At 49.5% G+C, this 19285-nt stretch overlaps 1 protein-coding gene across 8 annotated transcripts in view; it reads left to right on the top strand.

The window, feature by feature from the left end:
- Window positions 1–19285, top strand: part of ATP2B3 (ATPase plasma membrane Ca2+ transporting 3) — a 436284-nt gene that overhangs the window by 277949 nt on the left and 139050 nt on the right. For all 8 annotated transcript variants that reach the window (XM_040322885.1, XM_040322884.1, XM_040322888.1 and 5 more), the window contains exons 5-6: window positions 2612–2869; window positions 6605–6730. In XM_040322885.1, the coding sequence (XP_040178819.1) occupies window positions 2612–2869; window positions 6605–6730 (384 nt within the window). The remainder of the gene's footprint in view (window positions 1–2611; window positions 2870–6604; window positions 6731–19285) is intronic.

Raw genomic sequence — 19285 nt, 5'->3', positions numbered from 1 at the left:
CGGCGTAACGTAAAAAGATCTGCTGACCTATCTGAATCTGGCCCATGGTCTTTAACAATCCATTACAGCATGGTTCTAAGTTCTTCACACTGGTCAGGTTCAGTCCATTTTGCCTACATATGGATATTCTTTCATAAGAGTGCTCCAGCTTCCTGATGTAACCCACTAGGGGGGAAAAGAATGCATGACATTTCCCCAAAGGAGAAGGCCACTCTATGGGCAGTCTACATCTACAGTTCCATATAGGTCTTAAAGTGGAGGTTCACCCCAAAAAAAATGTTTTAACATTACATTCAGCCGAGTTGTCCTAATGACAATCGGCTGTTTTTTTTTTTTACTTTATCCCCGTACATACCGTATTTTCACCACCGCTTCCAGGTATGTCTTCTGCGGGACTGAGCAATCCTAATTGATTGACAGGCTTCCGACCGTCGCATACTGCGCGTCACGAGTTGCAGAAAGAAGCCGAACGTCGGTGCGCAGGCACCGTATAGAGCCGACTCGCAGTCCGGCTTCTTTCGGCAACTCGTGACGCGCTGTATGCGACGGTCGGAAGCCTGTCAATCAATTAGGAACGCCCAGTCCCGCAGAAGACATACCCGGAAGCGGCGGTGAAAATACGGTATGTACAGGGATAAAATTTTAAAAAACAGCCGATTGTCATTATGACAACTCGGCTGAATGTAATGTTAAAAATGTTTTTTTGGGTGAACCCCCGCTTTAAGTCTCTGATGAAGGATGAAGGACTAAGCTCCTACTCTGCAGAACATTAACCTCCCCTCTATGGGCTCCATCCCTCTTTACTACTTATACCTGCAACTAGGAGCAGGGCAGCCATCAGAAATTTTGGGGGGCCCCTCACACAGCTTCAGGCATGGGCCACCTGGAGCAGAGAACCGTGGGGGCTGGCGAATTGAGAAGTTGAGGACCGAGGGGGGGGGGGGGGGGCTGGGGTTGCCGAAAATTACGCTGGCAACTCAGTCACCTCTTTCTCCGACCGCAAACTGAAAGTGTTTTCTCTCCTCTCGCCGCGACATGAGAGGGGGAGGGGGGGATACAGACATTAAAGTTTTCTCTTCTCGTCTCAGCTACGAGTTGAGAAGGGGGGGCATCCGGGCCCCTGGGAACATTCGGGCCCCTTACAGGTGTAATGCCTGTACCACCCTGATGGCAGCCCTGACTAGGAAGATGATGGGGACCCCTAGGGGGCAAAAGCTAAATTACACCCCTGGCCTAACTAAAGTGTTAAGTAGTAAGACTCGTACACACGATCGGATTTTCCGATGGGAATTGTGTGATGACAGACTGTTGGCCTAAAATCCGTTTGTTTGTACGCTCTATCAGACAATTGTTGTCCAACTTTCCGCCAACAAATGTTGGATGGCAGGCTTATAAATTTTCCGCAGACAACTGTCTGTTGTCAGATTTTTTTATTGTGTGTACACAAGTCACATCAGACAAAAGTCCAAAGTACAAACACGCATGCTCGGAATCAATGCTCCCCAAACAGGACATTAGCAGAAGGTGTCCAAAGGGTGGCGCTCAAGAGCTGAAAAAACACGTAGTACATCACTAGGTTCGTGTTAGTTGGCTGACAATTGTGTGCAAGACAAGTTTATGGCCAACGTCCGTCGGACAAAAGTCTGACCCTTTGTCTGCGGAAAATCCGATCGTCTGTACGAGGCTGTAGAGTCCTACATTGATATATAGGATAACATGGCCGGCAGGTGGGAATGTGGGGGTAACATGGCTGGAGTTCCTCCTTAACCACTTCCCGCCCGGTCAATAGACAATTGACGATTGACAATTGACGGAAGTGGTTACGTAAGCCTTACGCGGTTTGCGTAAGGCTTACGTCCGGCGTATAGTTATCCCACATCTATGAGGCGCAACTAATGAAAAGGTATGGACCAGGGATCAGCCGTCTATTTTACGTTGTTTACATAGTAGTACGTGAATAGGGCTGGGCGTAGGTTACATTCACGTCGTAGGCAGTGATTCGACGTATCTTAGGGAGTAGTTTCAACGTGATTCTGAGCATGCACACTGGGTTGCGTCCACGGGACGGCGCATGCGCCATTCATTTTAAGTACTTCTATGACGCTTGGCCCATCATTAGCATGGGGTCACGCCTCATTAGCATGGCTCACGCCCACTACCTCCTACGCTGGCTTACGCCGAGGAAACCCAGTGTATCTTTAACAGCGAGTGGGGGCGAGTGCTTTGTTAATCCAGTGCTTGCCGCTCTGCGCTACGCCGGTGTAGCCTAAAAAAGCCTAAAAAATAACGCTACGCCGGCATAAAAATGCGCCAATGTATGTGAATCCGGGCCGAAGTGTTTAATTCAATGTCCGGCAAGTGTGGGCAAATCTCCCTAGAAGGAAGACAGATCACAACCCTTCCCCATACTCTTTCCAAAGCCAAAATAAACCTTTGTTGAAGTTTTGTGTAGCGTCTCCAGCTTCAGAAATCCAGGGACCAGTTTTTATGTTCCAGTCGGGTAATATTTCAATGACTTTTCTGTGAATTGTTATGTATGGCAGATATAAGGAGGTTTGAAGATTCTTTATTTACGATATCTTAAATTTTATGTTCTTCTGATCTCTTCTAGACTGTGGGAATGTGCAGGCTGGAGGCCACGAAGATGGGGAAGCAGAGGCTGGGTGGATTGAGGGAGCCGCCATTTTGTTGTCTGTCATTTGTGTGGTGTGGGTGACGGCCTTCAATGACTGGAGTAAGGAGAAGCAGTTCCGCGGGCTGCAGAGTCGCATTGAGCAAGAGCAAAGATTCTCCGTCATCAGAAATGGACAAGTCATACAGATCCCCGTGGCTGAGCTCGTTGTGGGAGACATCGCCCAAATAAAATACGGTAAGATGGAAACTTCTTCAGAACTTTTTAGAACAATATATGTATTAACATTTATGTTACATCTTAAAGACTATACATTTGTGTTTTTTCACCTTAATGTATCGTTTTATAAGTTAGTGTTTTAAACGGTAAAACTAGACACGTGCACACTGAAATATTTTGTTTCGGAATCTCGTTTTCGTCCGAAAAATACATTTATTTAGTTACTCCTGAATTTTGTTTTTATTTATTTTGTTTAGTTTAAAAATGCATTCGTCCGAAAATCCGAATTAATTAAAGCGGGAGTTCACCCGGAATTTTTTTTTAACATTAGATTGATGCTCATTTTGTGAAGGGGAATCGGGTGTTTTTTTTTTAAATCGAAGCAGTACTTACCGTTTTAGAGAGAGATCTTCTCCGCCGCTTCCGGGTATGGTCTTCGGGACTGGGCGTTCCTATTTGATTGACAGGCTTCCGACGGTCGCATACATCGCGTCACGAGTAGCCGAAAGAAGCCGAACGTCGGTACGGCTCTATACGGCGCCTGCGCACTGACGTTCGGCTACTTTCGGAAAATCGTGACGCGATGTATGCGACCGTCGGAAGCCTGTCAATCAAATAGGAACGCCCAGTCCCGCAGCCCATACCCGGAAGCGGCGGAGAAGATCTATCTCTAAAACGGTAAGTACGGCTTCGATTTAAAAAAAAACACCCGATTCCCCTTGACAAAATGAGCCTCAATCTAATGTTAAAAATTAACTTTTTGGGTGAACCTCCACTTTAAGGTCGAATCTGTCATTGAAGGCTTATGGTATCTGTCGAATGTTCTAAGGAAATTCAACGGAGCAGCTAAACTGTACGACTCCGCAATCGTACATTTCCGGTCTAATGTTCCGCCTACAAGCTATGGAAGAATTCTAATGTTGTATGACACTCGTAATAATTATATTTATAAATTATTATTACTAGTCGACTAACATTCAAATTCACCTATAGCCTATGGGCCGAGCATTTGACTGGAAATGTACGATTGCAGCGTCTTACAGTTTAGCTGCTTGTCGAATCTTCTTAGAACTTTCTACAGACACCATAAGCCTTCAATGACAGTTTCTATGTTTTTTGCTGCTTCGTTGAATCTTTGTTGCTCATGTCGAATGGTCTACCCCAACACTGTCTCTATATTGTCAAATCTTTCCTCTCTATATAGAATAATCTTGGACTAATAGAGCTAGGTTAGGCACATTCGACCGCATGTTCGATAGACACAGATCGCTATTGTCACCGTCATGTCGAATCTTCTATCTATATCCAACTGTTGTAGCAACGAAAACAAAAATAAAGCATTTTTTTATGTCGGATCTTTCGGATTTCGGATTCTGCACTTTCGTTTTCGTTTGTTAAAACAATAACGAAAATACCCGAAATTCGGAACGAAAATGCATTCGGACAAAAACGAATGCACGTATCTAGTAAACACTATGTCAAGTTCTTTCCTACCCTTATGGTATCTACTTATGAGGAACGCCTCTACTTATAAGGAACGCCATTCAATGATTCGTGCGCGCTGACGTCGCGGCTGTCTCCACCCGACGCGTTTCCCCTAAGAAGGCAGCAACTGGGATTGGAGCTCATACATTTATTGCCTCTATCTGCCTAGAATTAGCATGTGGGCAATGCACACGAATATGAGCATAAGCCTGCAGTGATCTTCTGGTGCTGGGAATCTGGTTTACCCTACAATCATGCTCTCGAAATGCTGTGCCAATGTAAAGCCATACATCCACTCTTTACAAGAGTTTCAGGTTACTCACCAACCTAAACAGTGAGTACAGCTGGGAAAGATGGTGAGCCAATCACACAAGCAGGAAATGTTTCTGGGGAGTGGTCAGTACACACTCTGGGCCGGATTCAGAAAGGAGATACGATGGCGTATCTCCGGATACGCCGTCGTATCTCTGAGTTTCGGCGTCGTATCTATGCGACTGATTCATAGAATCAGTTACGCATAGATTTCCCTAAGATCCGACCGGCGTAAGTGTCTTACACCGTCGTATCTTAGGCTGCATATTTACGCTGGCCGCTAGGTGGCGCTTCCGTATATTTACGCAAGGAATGTGCAAATGAGCTAGATACGCCGATTCAGAAACGTACGTCTGGCCGGCACATTTTTTTACGTCGTTTACGTTAGGCTTTTTCCAGCGTAAAGTTACCCCTGCTATATGAGGCGTAGCCAATGTTAAAGCGGTGGTTCCCCTAAAAATAAAATGTTAACATTGCCTTTCCCAAATAAATTACGATTAGAATCGGCCGGTTTTATTAAAAAAAAAGGTCCGTACATACCGTTTGTTAGATTCGTTCCCACCGCCACTTCCGGGTACGATGCTGGCGGTGGGCATTCCTAATTGATGGACAGGCATTCCGACCGACGCATACATCGCGTCACGAGATGCCGAAAGAAGCCGAATGTCGGTGCGGCTCTATACGGCGCATGCGCACCGACGTTCGGCTTCTTTCGGCATCTCGTGACGCGATGTATGCGTCGTTCGGATGCCTGTCCATCAATTAGGAATGCCCACCGCCAGCATCGTACCCGGAAGTGGCGGTGGGAACGAATCTAACAAACGGTATGTACGGACCTTTTTTTTTTAATAAAACCGGCCGATTCTAATCGTAATTTATTTGGGAAAGGCAATGTTAACATTTTATTTTTAGGGGAACCACCGCTTTAAGTATGGACGTCGTTCCCTCGTCGAGTTTTTAAAATTTTAACGTCGTTTGCGTAAGTCGTTCGCGAATAGGGCTGTACGTAAGTTACGTTCACGTCCAAAGCATTGACGGTTTGCAGCGTAATTTCGAGCATGCGCACTGGGATTTTTTCGCGAACGCGGGGTCACAGTTAATATACATAAAACACGCCCACATCATCCACATTTGAATTAGGCGGGCTTACGCCGACACACATACGTTACGCCGCCGCAACTAAGGGCGCAAGTTGTTTCTGAATACGGAACTTGCGCCCTAATTTACGGCGGCGTAACGTATCTGAGATACGTTACGCCCACAGAAAGATAGGCTATTCTATCTGAATCCGGCCCTCTGTGTACAGAACAACTCCAGGTGGCCACATTGCATTCTCAGAAAATTACAGCAGCTACAGATTGAAAAGGAAAGGTAATTTTTTAATAACATTCAATTACAATATGATTAGTGTCGCAATTATATGTGCTATATTATTTTTTCTTTATTTGCTATTTTTTCTCCCCCCGCGAAAGTGGCGTTACCCTTTAAGATTTGTGATTCTGAACCTGAGAAACTTGGGACATATAAAATGATGGCTACAAGACTTGCGGCTGCAAAACTATTAACAACAATAAATGCGCAAATAATAAACTAAATCAACAAGACTAATTGACCTGTTTTCTCTTGCATGCTTAATTGATAAAAAAAAAGTGGTTAGGTCTCCTGCCACTGCTTACTTTTTTTTTTACCGCCAGCGGTTCTTCCAGATAAAGCGGCTGGTAATACATGCACTCTAATTTCTCCAATGGACGAAAACAAAGTTTTTATCTCCGCTTTTTAAAAACTTTGAAATTGTAATAAATCAGAAGCGGTATTTTGCTCCTTGACACATCCTGCTCTGCGCGGTCTTCCCACAGCGCTGACTCACACGTACTGATGGTTCAATGCTGTGAACAACATTAATATTGCAGGAGAAAATGAACTTCATTCATTTTTTAATATTCTCTGATGTTCCAGGCGACCTGCTGCCCGCAGACGGAGTTCTGATCCAGGGAAACGATCTGAAGATTGATGAAAGCTCGTTGACAGGAGAATCGGATCACGTGCGCAAGTCTGTAGAAAAGGACCCGATGCTGCTTTCTGGTGAGGACACGAACCTTTACATGACACTATAGATCTGCTGTGTAAATTTATTCAGTTTGATCAGCTTTTTTTTTAATTTTTTTTGTCCAATTTTGCTATTGGTTTGATTTCTGGAATATTAAATTACCGTTGTGCTCAAAAGTTTACATACCCCGACAGAATTTATTTCTTGCCCATTTTTCAGAGAATATGAATGATAACACAAAAACTTTTCTTTCACTCATGGTTAGTATTTGGCTGAAGCCATTTATTATCAATCAACTGAGTTTACTCTTTTTAAATCATAATGGCCCAGATTCAAGAAGCAATTGCGCCCGTGTAACCATAAGTTACACGGCGCAATTGCTTACTTGCTCCTCTGTAACGAGTGCTCCTGATTCAGGAACCTCGTTACACCGACTGCAGCCTAAAATCTGCGCGGCATAAGGCTCTTATGCCTCGCAGATTTTAGGCTGCATTCTTGCGTGTGCCGCTAGGGGGCGCTCCCATTGTGATCAGCGTTTAGTATGCAAATTGCATACTACCAACTGATTCACAAACTAATAGTAGGGGCAGCCAATGCTAAAGTATAGCCGCCGCTCCCGCGACGTGAAATTTGAATTTCACGTCGTTTGCGTAAGTGATTCGTGAATGGCGCTGGACGCCATTCACGTTTACTTTGAAGCAAATTACGTCCTTGCGACGTCATTTACCGCAATGCACGTCGGGAAAGTTTCCCGACGGAGCATGCGCTGTACGCTCGGCGCTGGAGCGCGCCTAATTTAAATGATTCCCGTCCCCGGCGGGATCATTTACATTGCGCGTGCTACTGCTCCGTGAATCGAGGGCAGTGCAAAATATTTGCGGGGGCGCAGGGCAAAATCGTTGCCCTGCTCCCCCGCAAATATCCCGCAGATGTACCTGAATCTGGGCCAATGACAACAGAAACTACCCAAATGACCCTGATCAAACGGTAAATCTCCCCAGCAGTGTGAGATTCACCCTACCCCTGCTGGGGAGATTTAGTCCCCTTTCACACTTATACGACTTGTCCCACGACTTTGGACTGCAAAATCACATGACAAGGCATTCTCCGTGATTTTCAATGACTTCCATTTATATTGGCACGACTTTAACCACTTCCAGCCCAGTCAATAGACAATTGACGTCCGGGAAGTGGTTGTGAAATCCTGACTGGACGTCTATTGACGTCCTGCAGGATTTCATGCCGGCGCGCGCCCATGGGGGCACGCAGCATGGCGATCTGTCAGTCTGACACCCTGCATCTCTGATCTTGGTAAAGAGCCTCCGGCGGAGGCTCTTTACCACATGATCAGCCGTGTCCAATCACGGCTGATCACGATGTAAACAGGAGGAGCCGTTGATGGCTCTTCCTCACTCGCGTCTGACAGACGCGAGTAGAGGAGAGCCGATCGGCGGCTCTCCTGACGGGGGGTTCGCACTGATTGTTTATCAGCGCAGCCCCCCCTCGGATGCCCACACTGGACCACCAGGGAAGCCCACACTGGACCACCAGGGAAGGGCAGTAAAAAAAAAGGGTCGTAAAAAAAAAAAGAGAATAGATTCCAATCAGTGCCCACAAATGGGCACTGACTGGCAACATGGGCACAAGTGATTCCCAGCAATGCCATTAGTGCCACCCCTCAGTGTCCATCAGTGCCACCCCTCAGTGTCCATCAGTGCCACCCCTCAGTGCCCATCCATGCCCAGTGCCCACCTATCAGTGCCCATCTGTGCCACGCATAAGTACCCATCAATGCCACCCATAAGTGCCGCCCATGAGTGCCCATCAGTGTCGCCTATGAGTGCCCAGTGCTGCCTATGAGTGCCCATCAGTGCCGCCTATGAGTGCCCATCAGTGCCGCCTCATCAGTGCCCATCTGTGCCACCTCATCGGTGCCCGTAATCAAAGTAGAAAACGTACTTATTTACAAAAACAATTAACAGAAAAAAATAAAAACTTTATTTTTTTCAAAATTTTCGGTCTTTTTTTAGTTGTTGCGCGAAAAAAAAAATCGCAGAGGTGATCAAATACCACCAAAAGAAAGCTCTATTTGTGGGGAACAAAATGATAAAAACATTGTTTGGGTACAGTGTAGCATGACCGCGCAATTGTCATTCAAAGTGCGACAGCGCTGAAAGCTGAAAATTGGCTTGGGCAGGAAGGTGCGTAAGTTCCCGGTATGGAAGTGGTTAAGTCTCAAAGCAGTCCCTGCACTACTTTGGTCCAACTTCCATGCGAGTTGATGTCCATAGACCTCAATGTTAAACCCTCAAGTAGTATGCAAATCGTACCTGAATAATATAGACACGATTTCAGTAAGACTTTGTAAGCACAAGCTTTAAGCAGCTTTTTGACCCTTGTCCCACCCAATCCTTTCAACATAGTAGCCCCTCCCAGTCCCAAGCACATTTTTCCAGCACACATTCACTTCCTGGTTATTCCCTCAGGAACAATGTGCTCCAAACAGCCCAAAAAAAGCCATGTCCTTGTCCTTCTCCTCCGCTTCTTCCTCATGCACTGCTACTGCTGCAGCAGCAATGACAACTGATGTGGCAATATATTGAGTAGCAAACATTTTCTGTCACAACACACCACACCACAACAACCAGGAAGCAAACAGGAACTGGAAACAACTATGGCAGGAAAAGGAATTACCTCACACCATGTATGTTTTCATTGGTTAATGCCAAAGTACTACAGATCCAAAATTGCGGCAAAGTCGCACGACTTTGAAGTTGTACAAGTGTGAAAGGGGCCAAAGTCCTAAAAACCCAACAGTGGTTCCAAGCCCTTACTATTGTATTAAAAAAAAAAGTTTTGCCTTTAGACACATTTTAAGGAAACCTAAATCAACAAACACAGTACACATCACCTGCTCCCCTTGCTGCCCTTTTTCTCATTCATATAACTAAGAACTATCCATTATTACCTTTCTGAACCATGATTTAGGGCTGGTTCACACTGCTGCGATGCCAGACATAGCATGTGATTCACATCGCATTGCTGTGCAGATAACTTGGGGAACTGTCCCTGCCAGGAGAGAACAGTGATTAGTTCTTGCGGCTATAGCTTCTGGAAATAATCGTAAGTAAAAATCTGGCATGCTGGTTGTACCCAAGTCGATAGATGGATCAATCTGCCTGCCCTTACATGGTTTGAATCTTGGCCGGTCCCTGCTGAACTGGTTGAAATTCGAGCCGTCTATGGCTGGCTTAACTTACCCGTGGGCTTCTTATATTCATGGAATCCAAATGGTCAGATCTTCTGTGTGGATTGTCACACTTCGAATATTTTCACTACGGGGGGGTGGGCTCTCAGTGATGCAATTATATAGTTTAGCTTAAATGAAATGGGGAAATCCAACAAAAAAAGTGGGATGCTGGGAAAGATGAAAAAAATTGGATTCTGACAAAGATGGATCTCTGCTGGACTGCAGCACATGGATGCCCAATCACTTCTGTACTGCAATCCTAAGAAGTCACCCTTCTTATAGACTGCAGTCCCAGAAAGACACAGCTCTTCTGGACTGCAGTACCAAGAAGACAGCTCTTCTGGACTAAAGTGCCAGGAAGACAGCTCTTCTGGACTGTAGTGCCAGGAAGACACAGCTCTTCTGGACTGTAGTGCCAGGAAGACACAGCTCTTCTGGACTGTAGTGCCAGGAAGACACAGCTCTTCTGGACTAAAGTGCCAGGAAGACAGCTCTTCTGGACTGTAGTGCCAGGAAGACACAGCTCTTCTGGACTGTAGTGCCAGGAAGACACAGCTCTTCTGGACTGTAGTGCCAGGAAGACACAGCTCTTCTGGACTGCAGTGGCAGGTAGACACAGCTCTTCTGGACTGCAGTGGCAGGTAGACACACCTCCTCTGGACTGCAGTGCCAGTAAGACACACCTTCTCTGGACTGTAGTGTCAGGAAGTCACACCTCTTCTGGTTTGCAGTGCCATGAAGACACACCTCTTCTGCAGTGCAGTGCCATGACTATGGTATAACATAAATTACCCTTATCTGCTAAGACCCACATTTTTACTCAACCTTTACCTTTAATAAATAACTGAGACCACTACTGTAATCTTTGGAGTAAAAAACTGGCCGTAGCAGCCTCCATTTATTTTAAATAACCTTTTAAAATATTAAATAACATTTTCCCACACATAAACATATGTATACCTAAGATACAATTTTAACACTACTGGTGCTGGACTTTGCAGGCACATTAACACCACTTGTAACCATTTTAAACCTTTTGAGCACTGCGGTACCTAACTCTGGTCTTAGGCCTCAAGCCGACAAACTGACTCAGAGACGACCAACTGACCGCAGTGCCCCCCATTAACCAACTTTCCAGCTACACCTTGGTAGACTGGACTAACCGCCCCTTCAGAACCCATACCACCTCTGGGTAATGGCATCCACTTTAGGGTACTTTCTTCTCCTGCAAAGTCCAAAACACCCGCCGCCGCCACGACATCTTAAGTTCGCACCTGTGTGGGGGAGACAAAAACAAGGAAAGCACCACAAGCCCACAAACACCGTATAACATGACTTTTACCATCCCAGTAAACCAATTACCCCCCCTAACATAACCAACATAGGGAGGGTGGGTGGGAAACTTCTCTCCACGTGTGTTAACCCGGGAAGCGTGGGGAGGAATTTATCACCTCTCCTCCCCCCTAGCTCTGCTTCCCTGTTAACCACTCCCACCAAACCAGAGCAGGGATTTGTTAACCCTGTCATGGCCGGCCCTGCGCCTATTGCAGGTTCTGTCTTTGCTCCGGGCCTCTCTTGACTATGGTATAACATAAATTACCCTTATCTGCTAAGACCCACATTTTTACTCAACCTTTACCTTTAATAAATAACTGAGACCACTACTGTAATCTTTGGAGTAAAAAACTGGCCGTAGCAGCCTCCATTTATTTTAAATAACCTTTTAAAATATTAAATAACATTTTCCCACACATAAACATATGTATACCTAAGATACAATTTTAACACTACTGGTGCTGGACTTTGCAGGCACATTAACACCACTTGTAACCATTTTAAACCTTTTGAGCACTGCGGTACCTAACTCTGGTCTTAGGCCTCAAGCCGACAAACTGACTCAGAGACGACCAACTGACCGCAGTGCCCCCCATTAACCAACTTTCCAGCTACACCTTGGTAGACTGGACTAACCGCCCCTTCAGAACCCATACCACCTCTGGGTAATGGCATCCACTTTAGGGTACTTTCTTCTCCTGCAAAGTCCAAAACACCCGCCACCAGCACCCAAAGGTAACTCCTTACCTTTGGGCGCACCACCACACCCTCAATCCTCGCTGGACGCCGTCTTGTAGGCCCAACACCTACAGATCAATCCCCACCTCTGTCAAATGTACGCCATCTCTCCGTAGATACCTCCCCGTATCCACTTACAATTCAGGGTGTCTAACCACCAACCCGCCATTCCCGATTACGATCTTAGCCACCTCCCGATTGATCTTCCTCCTGGCCCTGTTCACGACTTCTCACGATCTGGCCATCCGCCTTGATGACCTGCCCACAATGTCTGACCATATCACTACCGTTTCCGGGCAGGACATGCGAATCCTTAAAATTTTTAACTTGATGTCCCGCGCGACATCCAACATGGTACGAACCCCAAGGTCGTTGCCCTCCGCATGTATCAACAAAACATCCGGCTGACGATCCAACCGTGCCAAACTTGTGCACTTCCGGCACCACCCTACTCCACAACATCCCCGGGACCCCAACCACCGCACCATTGCCTCCTGTCTTGAGACACCCAGCCGGCGACCGTCCGGTCGCATGTCCGCTCTCATACCCCCCCAATGAACGAAGGAGTGGCCCATTATCCAGACCAGTCCTTGTCCCGCCCCTGTAAGAGAGTAATCAAGAAATCCATCATACAAGGCCCCCAGGAGACGCTCCCATCCCCTACCAACAAACTGTACCTTTACCAAAAACCCGGCCCACCCCCTACCAACATTGGAGGTGACCCCCTAGACTTTGTTGGGCTATCCCTATTGGCCCGCACCACCGCTCGCCCCAACCTTTACCATGAGCTGAGGTCTAACCTATAATCGAAACCTCCTAGACTCCCATCTGCCGATCATCTTCACCATGTCATCATCCAAACCACTACGTGCCGCCTCCGTTGCGGCCCCAATCCGAATAGAACGCGCCGAGAACTCATTCGCCACAAGGCCCAAAGCCCCCCAGACCCTCTGAACACCGTCACGAATTGATACTGCGACAAAACTGTCCCATCCTCATGCAGCAAAATTGATCCGCCCAACTTTGGCCGCACGTCCAAAAAATTCCTGCACCACCCTAACTGGGCACAACTCCGACCCCTCAATAGGGAACACTCGCACCACCTTGCCCTTCCCTTTCTGATCCGTCTTGGACTGACGCAACAACAATGCGACCCCCCCCTCGGGCCCACACCACATCCCCGGCTAACATGCCACCCTGTGCTGTTTGAGGGGCTGACCAACTCCCCCACGCGAAAGGTTCCAAAGAACGCCAGCGCGAAAGCCGCCCGAAACCACAACACCTCAAACCGGGATGGACACAATGTCCCCAACTCCCCCCTAATTCCCCGCAGAATCTCAAACGACACCGGGCGCCGGGAATCCGACCGACGCCCTTGCTTCCTGTAACCCTTTAGAGCCTGCCGAACACAGAATTCCTTAGTAAAGTCCGGACGCCCTTGCCACTTAAACAGAAAGGCCAAACCGGCCACCTTTTTGTCCAACCTGGACTGAGACCCCGGCCTCCATGTTCCTGGCCACAAAAATAAATCACCAATCCCCTGACCTCGGGACCGGCCGTGTCCACCTCGGCCTCACTTACCAGAGCCTGCCACTCCGACCAGACCTTCTCATACGCCCCCCAAGTACTCTCACTCACCGATTATCTGATACACCCGGAGGCGATTCCAACGGAATCCTCCCAAGCCCCTCCAGACAGGGGACCCCTTGCTCCTCCGCCTCCGGAACCAACTCCCGGAACCCGGCCCGCTGAAAGGCGCTGACAAGGCGTCAGCCACTACATTCTCCACCCCCGGCAAATGCACCGCATATACAAATATGTTCATCCGCAAACCACGCAGCCCCAGGTGCCGCAATAACCGAATAAACGGAGGAGAGGACGCTGTAAATCACTGGACCACCCCCAGATTATCAACATGGAAACGCACCTTCCGGTCCCTGAAGGACAAGCCCCACAATTCCACCGCCAGCACCACCGGAACAGTTCCCTACAGCACCAAATTCTTCGTGAACCCCGCCTACAACCAGGACTGGGGCCAAGAGCCCGCACTCCACTGCCCCTGAAAATATGCCCGAAAAACCTAGACCGCCGACCGCATCCGTGAACAACTCCATGTCGAAGTTACTGACCGGACATCTACAAGTCCCTGCCATTAAAGGACTTCAAAAATGAATGCCACACCAACCGATCTTCCCTATGTTCCTTCCCCAAGCACCCATAGTGCCTAGGTGAACTGACCCCCGCCGTGCTTGCCGAGAGGCGCCTGCAAAAGACCCTCCCCATCGGGAGAATGCGGCACGCGAAATTCAGCTTCCCCAAGAGGGACTGCAGCGCTCGGAGTCGCACCTTCCGCAAACCCACCATCTCGCAAAGCTCGGCCTTGAGGCCTTCCAGCTTGTCCAGCGGCAGCCTACATTCCATCATTTCCAAATCGATCATGATGCCCAAGAATTGGATGACCGACCTCGGTCCTTCCATTTTCTCTGGCGCCAGCGGCACGCCAAACCGCTCCACCATGTGTTCCAACGTGGCCAACCATACGGCGCAAATCCGTAACCTCACCGTACAGTCCCCCATACTGATGGCGTCGTTGACCGACCCCCCCCTTTGGAAATGACAAATGATGAATAAGCCGGAACTTGTTCGGCTCCTTCTTAGGCACCACCCCCAATGGGGAAACCACCAACCCGTCCAAAGGAGGCGATACAAATGGGCCCCCTATACGGCGCAGCGCCACTTCCTTCCGTAGGCGTAGTTTCTTCTTCTTAGCCACAGGGGGGGACCACCGACAAGTTGCATGGAATGCCAACGCCCCCTGAGAAGCCCCTTTCCAATGACAGGGCGGCCGCCCTGTCAGGATATCTACCGAGAAACGGTCGCATCCTTTCCACCAACACCGGAGTCCTCCCTCTTACTTGCAAAGTCTCCGGAACGTCCCTTGCCCTGCTTAAAACAACGGGAAGCGGGGCGATTGCCACCACAGCCGGAGCACTCGTGCTTAAACCGGCAAGACCCTCCGAACTTGCAGTTTCCCTCTTTGAACTGCCAGCAGACCCCCTTTTTCTTTCCGGCCGACTGTCCTGGGGAAGAGGTTCCACCGGCCCCCCCCTGAAAAAACGGTGTGGACGTCCATGGGGCCGACATAAGCCGCATCCAAAGGCCGATGTCCTTAGTGTCCCACCTAATATCAGGCCTAAAAGGCCCGGCGTTGCCGGAACTGCTCATCATACCGGAGCCACCCCATGCCTCCGTAACACCGGTATGCCTCACTAATCGCCTCCCGATATCTGAAAAGTGTCGAACAGTGTTCGGGGCTTTTCTCACCGATCACGCTTGCCATGATAGAGTACGCCTGCGACCAGTTCGCAAAAGTTCTAGGTCTAAGCCTATACCTCCTCTTCTCCTCGTCCTCTTTCTTGGACTCCTCCGGCTTAACCCTACCAAGGTTAAACTTTGTAAGCGGTAACAACGTGAATATCTCTACATATTCACTTTTCCATATCTTTTCCCGCACCTCCGGCTTCAAATGAGAACCCAGCAGTGCCTCATAACCTGTATACACCTCTCCTTTTGCTGCGTCCGCCAACCGGACCAAATCCCTCTTTGCGGAATCGACCCCCGCATCCCCCTTTTCTGTAGGCGGCCCAGCAGTACCTGCCACCACCCCCTCCCGCTCTGCCCCTTGTCCACGGGCACCACAGCCCCCGATACAGCGACTGCCTCTGCGGGTGACGGCACCCCGGATCCCCCCACCGGACCCCATGCCACCGCCGGGGCTGACCCCCCCCTTCAACTGGCCGACCAACACCTCCAAACCCGCCAACAACCTTTGCAAACCTGCCTCCTCCCCTGTCTGTTCCCCCCGGGCGCCAGACCTACCCCCGCTCACCCCTGCCCCCAGCGGGCACCTCTAACTGACTACGGGGACCCTCCCCCCGTCCCCCCAACGACACCCCCACATTGTGTAATGCAGAATAAAAGACAACAGCGACTCACCGGGCTGTCTGGAAGCAATCCCACCAGCCGTCCGGCTCGACTCCCACGCTGCGACCTCCGTCCTGGGCGCGACCTCCTCTTCGGACAGCTCCCCCTCCGCGCAGTCATCAGTCCGGACCTCCTCACCGGATAAAAGGCCACCAGGCGACTCTGGCCTGGCTGCCGCGGGCCCAGAGCTGGACTCGCTCTTGCTGCGCACCCTGGACCCGTGAACCGACTTCCTTGACGCTTTTCTTGGTGCCGCCTGCCCACTGCCGTCTTCCACTCCCCCTCGCCCCCTCACCACGGGGCTGGATTGGAGGTGGCTAGCCGCGGATGATGGAAAGCTAGCCACCGCAGGGACAGAAATTTTTTGCAGAGGCTCTCGGCCCTCCGGTGCGCAACCGGGGTCGGAGCCCGCCTCCCTATGCTCAGCACGTCGAGCGGACTTGGCCGCCGCATAGGAGCCCCCTGGCCGCCCCCCCCGACCCGCGCCGCCGACTGGTGGCCTCCTCGTGGCGCTCCGCCACCGCTGCGCTGCCCGTTCTGCAGGGAGGGGGCCCAGATGGGGCCGCCTTAACCACTATGGGACCGGATGGAACAGTGGGCGGGAGCCCGTTTTTTAGGGGGGGGGGCCCGAGGGGGCCCGGATGGGGCTGCCCTCACTTCTATGGGACCATGTGGAAGGACCAGGGGAACAGCGGGCGGGAGCCCGTTTTGAAGGGGGGGGCCCGAATGGGGCTGCCCTCACTTCTATGGGACCGTGTGGAAGGACCAGGGGACAGCGGGCGGGAGCCCGTTTTGCAGGGGGGGGGCGGAGGGGGCCCGGGTGGGGCTGCCCTCACTACCATGGGACTGTGTGGAAGGACCAGGGGACAGCGGGCGGGAGCCAGTTTAGCAAGGGGACCGGATGGGGCTGCCCTCCCTTCTATAGGACCAGGTGGCAGAACCCTGGGAATAGCGGTCGGGAGGCCTGGATAAGCGCGCCCGCGGGGCGCCCGGCCCACCCCCCCCGAACGGGGGAATCCTCACTAGTGTCCCCGGGCGGCAGGAGCGGCCCCCAGCGTAGACTGGAGCCACCCCTCACCGTGGAAATCGGCCTCTTGCCTGAGCTGGGTGGGGAGAGCCTCGACCCCAGACATTAATGCAGGCACGTAACTATACAATCCCCCAGCCGCAGCCTACCTCACTGTTAATTTCTGGCAGAGCACAGCATCCCCAGCAGCTTCCTGTCTAAACTTCTCTCCACGTGTGTTAACCCGGGAAGCGTGGGGAGGAATTTATCACCTCTCCTCCCCCCTAGCTCTGCTTCCCTGTTAACCACTCCCACCAAACCAGAGCAGGGATTTGTTAACCCTGTCATGGCCGGCCCTGCGCCTATTGCAGGTTCTGTCTTTGCTCCGGGCCTCTCTGGAAGGCACACCTCTTCTGGACTGCAGTGCCAGAAAGACACAGCTCTTCTGGACTGCAGTGCCATGAAGACACAGCTCTTCTAGACTGCAGTGCCAGAAAGACACAGCTCTTCTGGTTTGCAGTGCCATGAAGACACACCTCTTCTGCAGTGCAGTGCCAGGAAGGCACACCTCTTCTGGACTGCAGTGCCAGAAAGACACAGCTCTTCTGGACTGCAGTGCCATGAAGACACAGCTCTTCTAGACTGCAGTGCCAGAAAGACACAGCTCTTCTGGACTGCAGTGCCAGGAAGACACAGCTCCGTTGGACTGCAGTGCCAGGAAAACACAGCTCTTCTAGACTGCAGTGCCAGAAAGACACAGCTCTTCTGGACTGCAGTGCCAGAAAGACACAGCTCTTCTGGACTGCAGTGCCAGGAAAACACAGCTCTTCTGGACTGCAGTGCCAGGAAAACACAGCTCTTCTAGACTGCAGTGCCAGAAAGACACAGCTCTTCTGGACTGCAGTGCCAGAAAGACACAGCTCTTCTGGACTGCAGTGCCAGGAAAACAGCTCTTCTGGACTGCAGTGCCAGGAAGACACACCTTTTCTGCAGTGCCAGGAAGTCACACCTGTTCTGTAGTGCAGTGGACTGCAGTCTTAGGAAAATACCAGGACTGCAGTGCCAGGAAGACACACCTGGAGTGCAGGCGACACACTTCATGTGTCACCTACCTCTTTATTGGACAATTATGACCAGTATTGTACTGATGATAATTTATATCTCAGTAAATCATTTGAAGGCTGAGAGGAGACAGAAAAAGCTACACAGCTAAACCAGGACATAGTGATATCACCTTCCTGTCATTACACGGTAACAGAATAAATTACAATGCTGGTTAACAGGATAAAAAAATACTCTGGCATGTAAATCAGTTCACATACAGTAAAAGTGTGATCAATGTATTTAGCAGTTTCCATGAAATGTGGCTTTAATTCCGTGCCCATTAGACTGATTCTGCAATGGTAAAATCCTGTATAATGCTGGAGAGATCCCAAGAGCCAGATGGGCAGTCTGCCTACAATTACAGCTTGTGCCCAACTTTTATTAAGTCTCTTTTAGTTAAAGTTAAGCACATATGCTCAGTATATTACAACTGTTTATGAAATGATGACAACATGTAAATATGTGTGTGTGTATATATATATATATATATATAAATATATATATATATATATATATATATATATATATATATATATATATATATATATATGGATATATTGGGGGCAGATCCATGTAGCTCGGCAAATCTTCCCGCCGGGCGTAGCGTGTCTAAGATACACTACGCCGCCGTAACTTATTTATTTTTTTCAAATCCACAAAGAATGCGGCGGCGTAGTGTATCTTTTGCGGCGTAAGGGCGCACAATTAAAAACAATGTGATGGGGGCGTGTTTTATGTTAATACGACGTGACCCGACGCACACAACGTTTTTTTTAACGGCTCATGCGCCGTCCGTGGGGGTATGCCAGTGCGCATGCTCGAAATTAAACCGGAACAAGCCAATGCTTTTGACGGTGATGTCATTCTACGCAAATCCCTATTCGCAAACGACTTACGCAAATGGCGTAAAAAATTAAAATTTTGACGCGGGAACGACAGCCATACTTAACATTGAGTACGCCACCATATAGCAGCTTTAACTATACGCCGGAAAAAGCCGAACGCAAACGACGTAAAAAAAATGCGCCGGCCGGACGTACGTTCGTGGATCGTCGTAACTAGCTAATTTGCATACTCGATGCGGAATTCGACGGAAACGCCACCTAGCGGCCGGTGGAAAGAATGCACCTAAGATCCGACGGCGTACTAAGACGTACGCCTGTCGGATCGACC

Source organism: Rana temporaria, chromosome 9 (assembly GCF_905171775.1).
Source record: "Rana temporaria chromosome 9, aRanTem1.1, whole genome shotgun sequence".
Lineage (NCBI taxonomy): Eukaryota > Metazoa > Chordata > Amphibia > Anura > Ranidae > Rana > Rana temporaria.
This window is presented reverse-complemented; position numbering and strand designations above follow the sequence as displayed.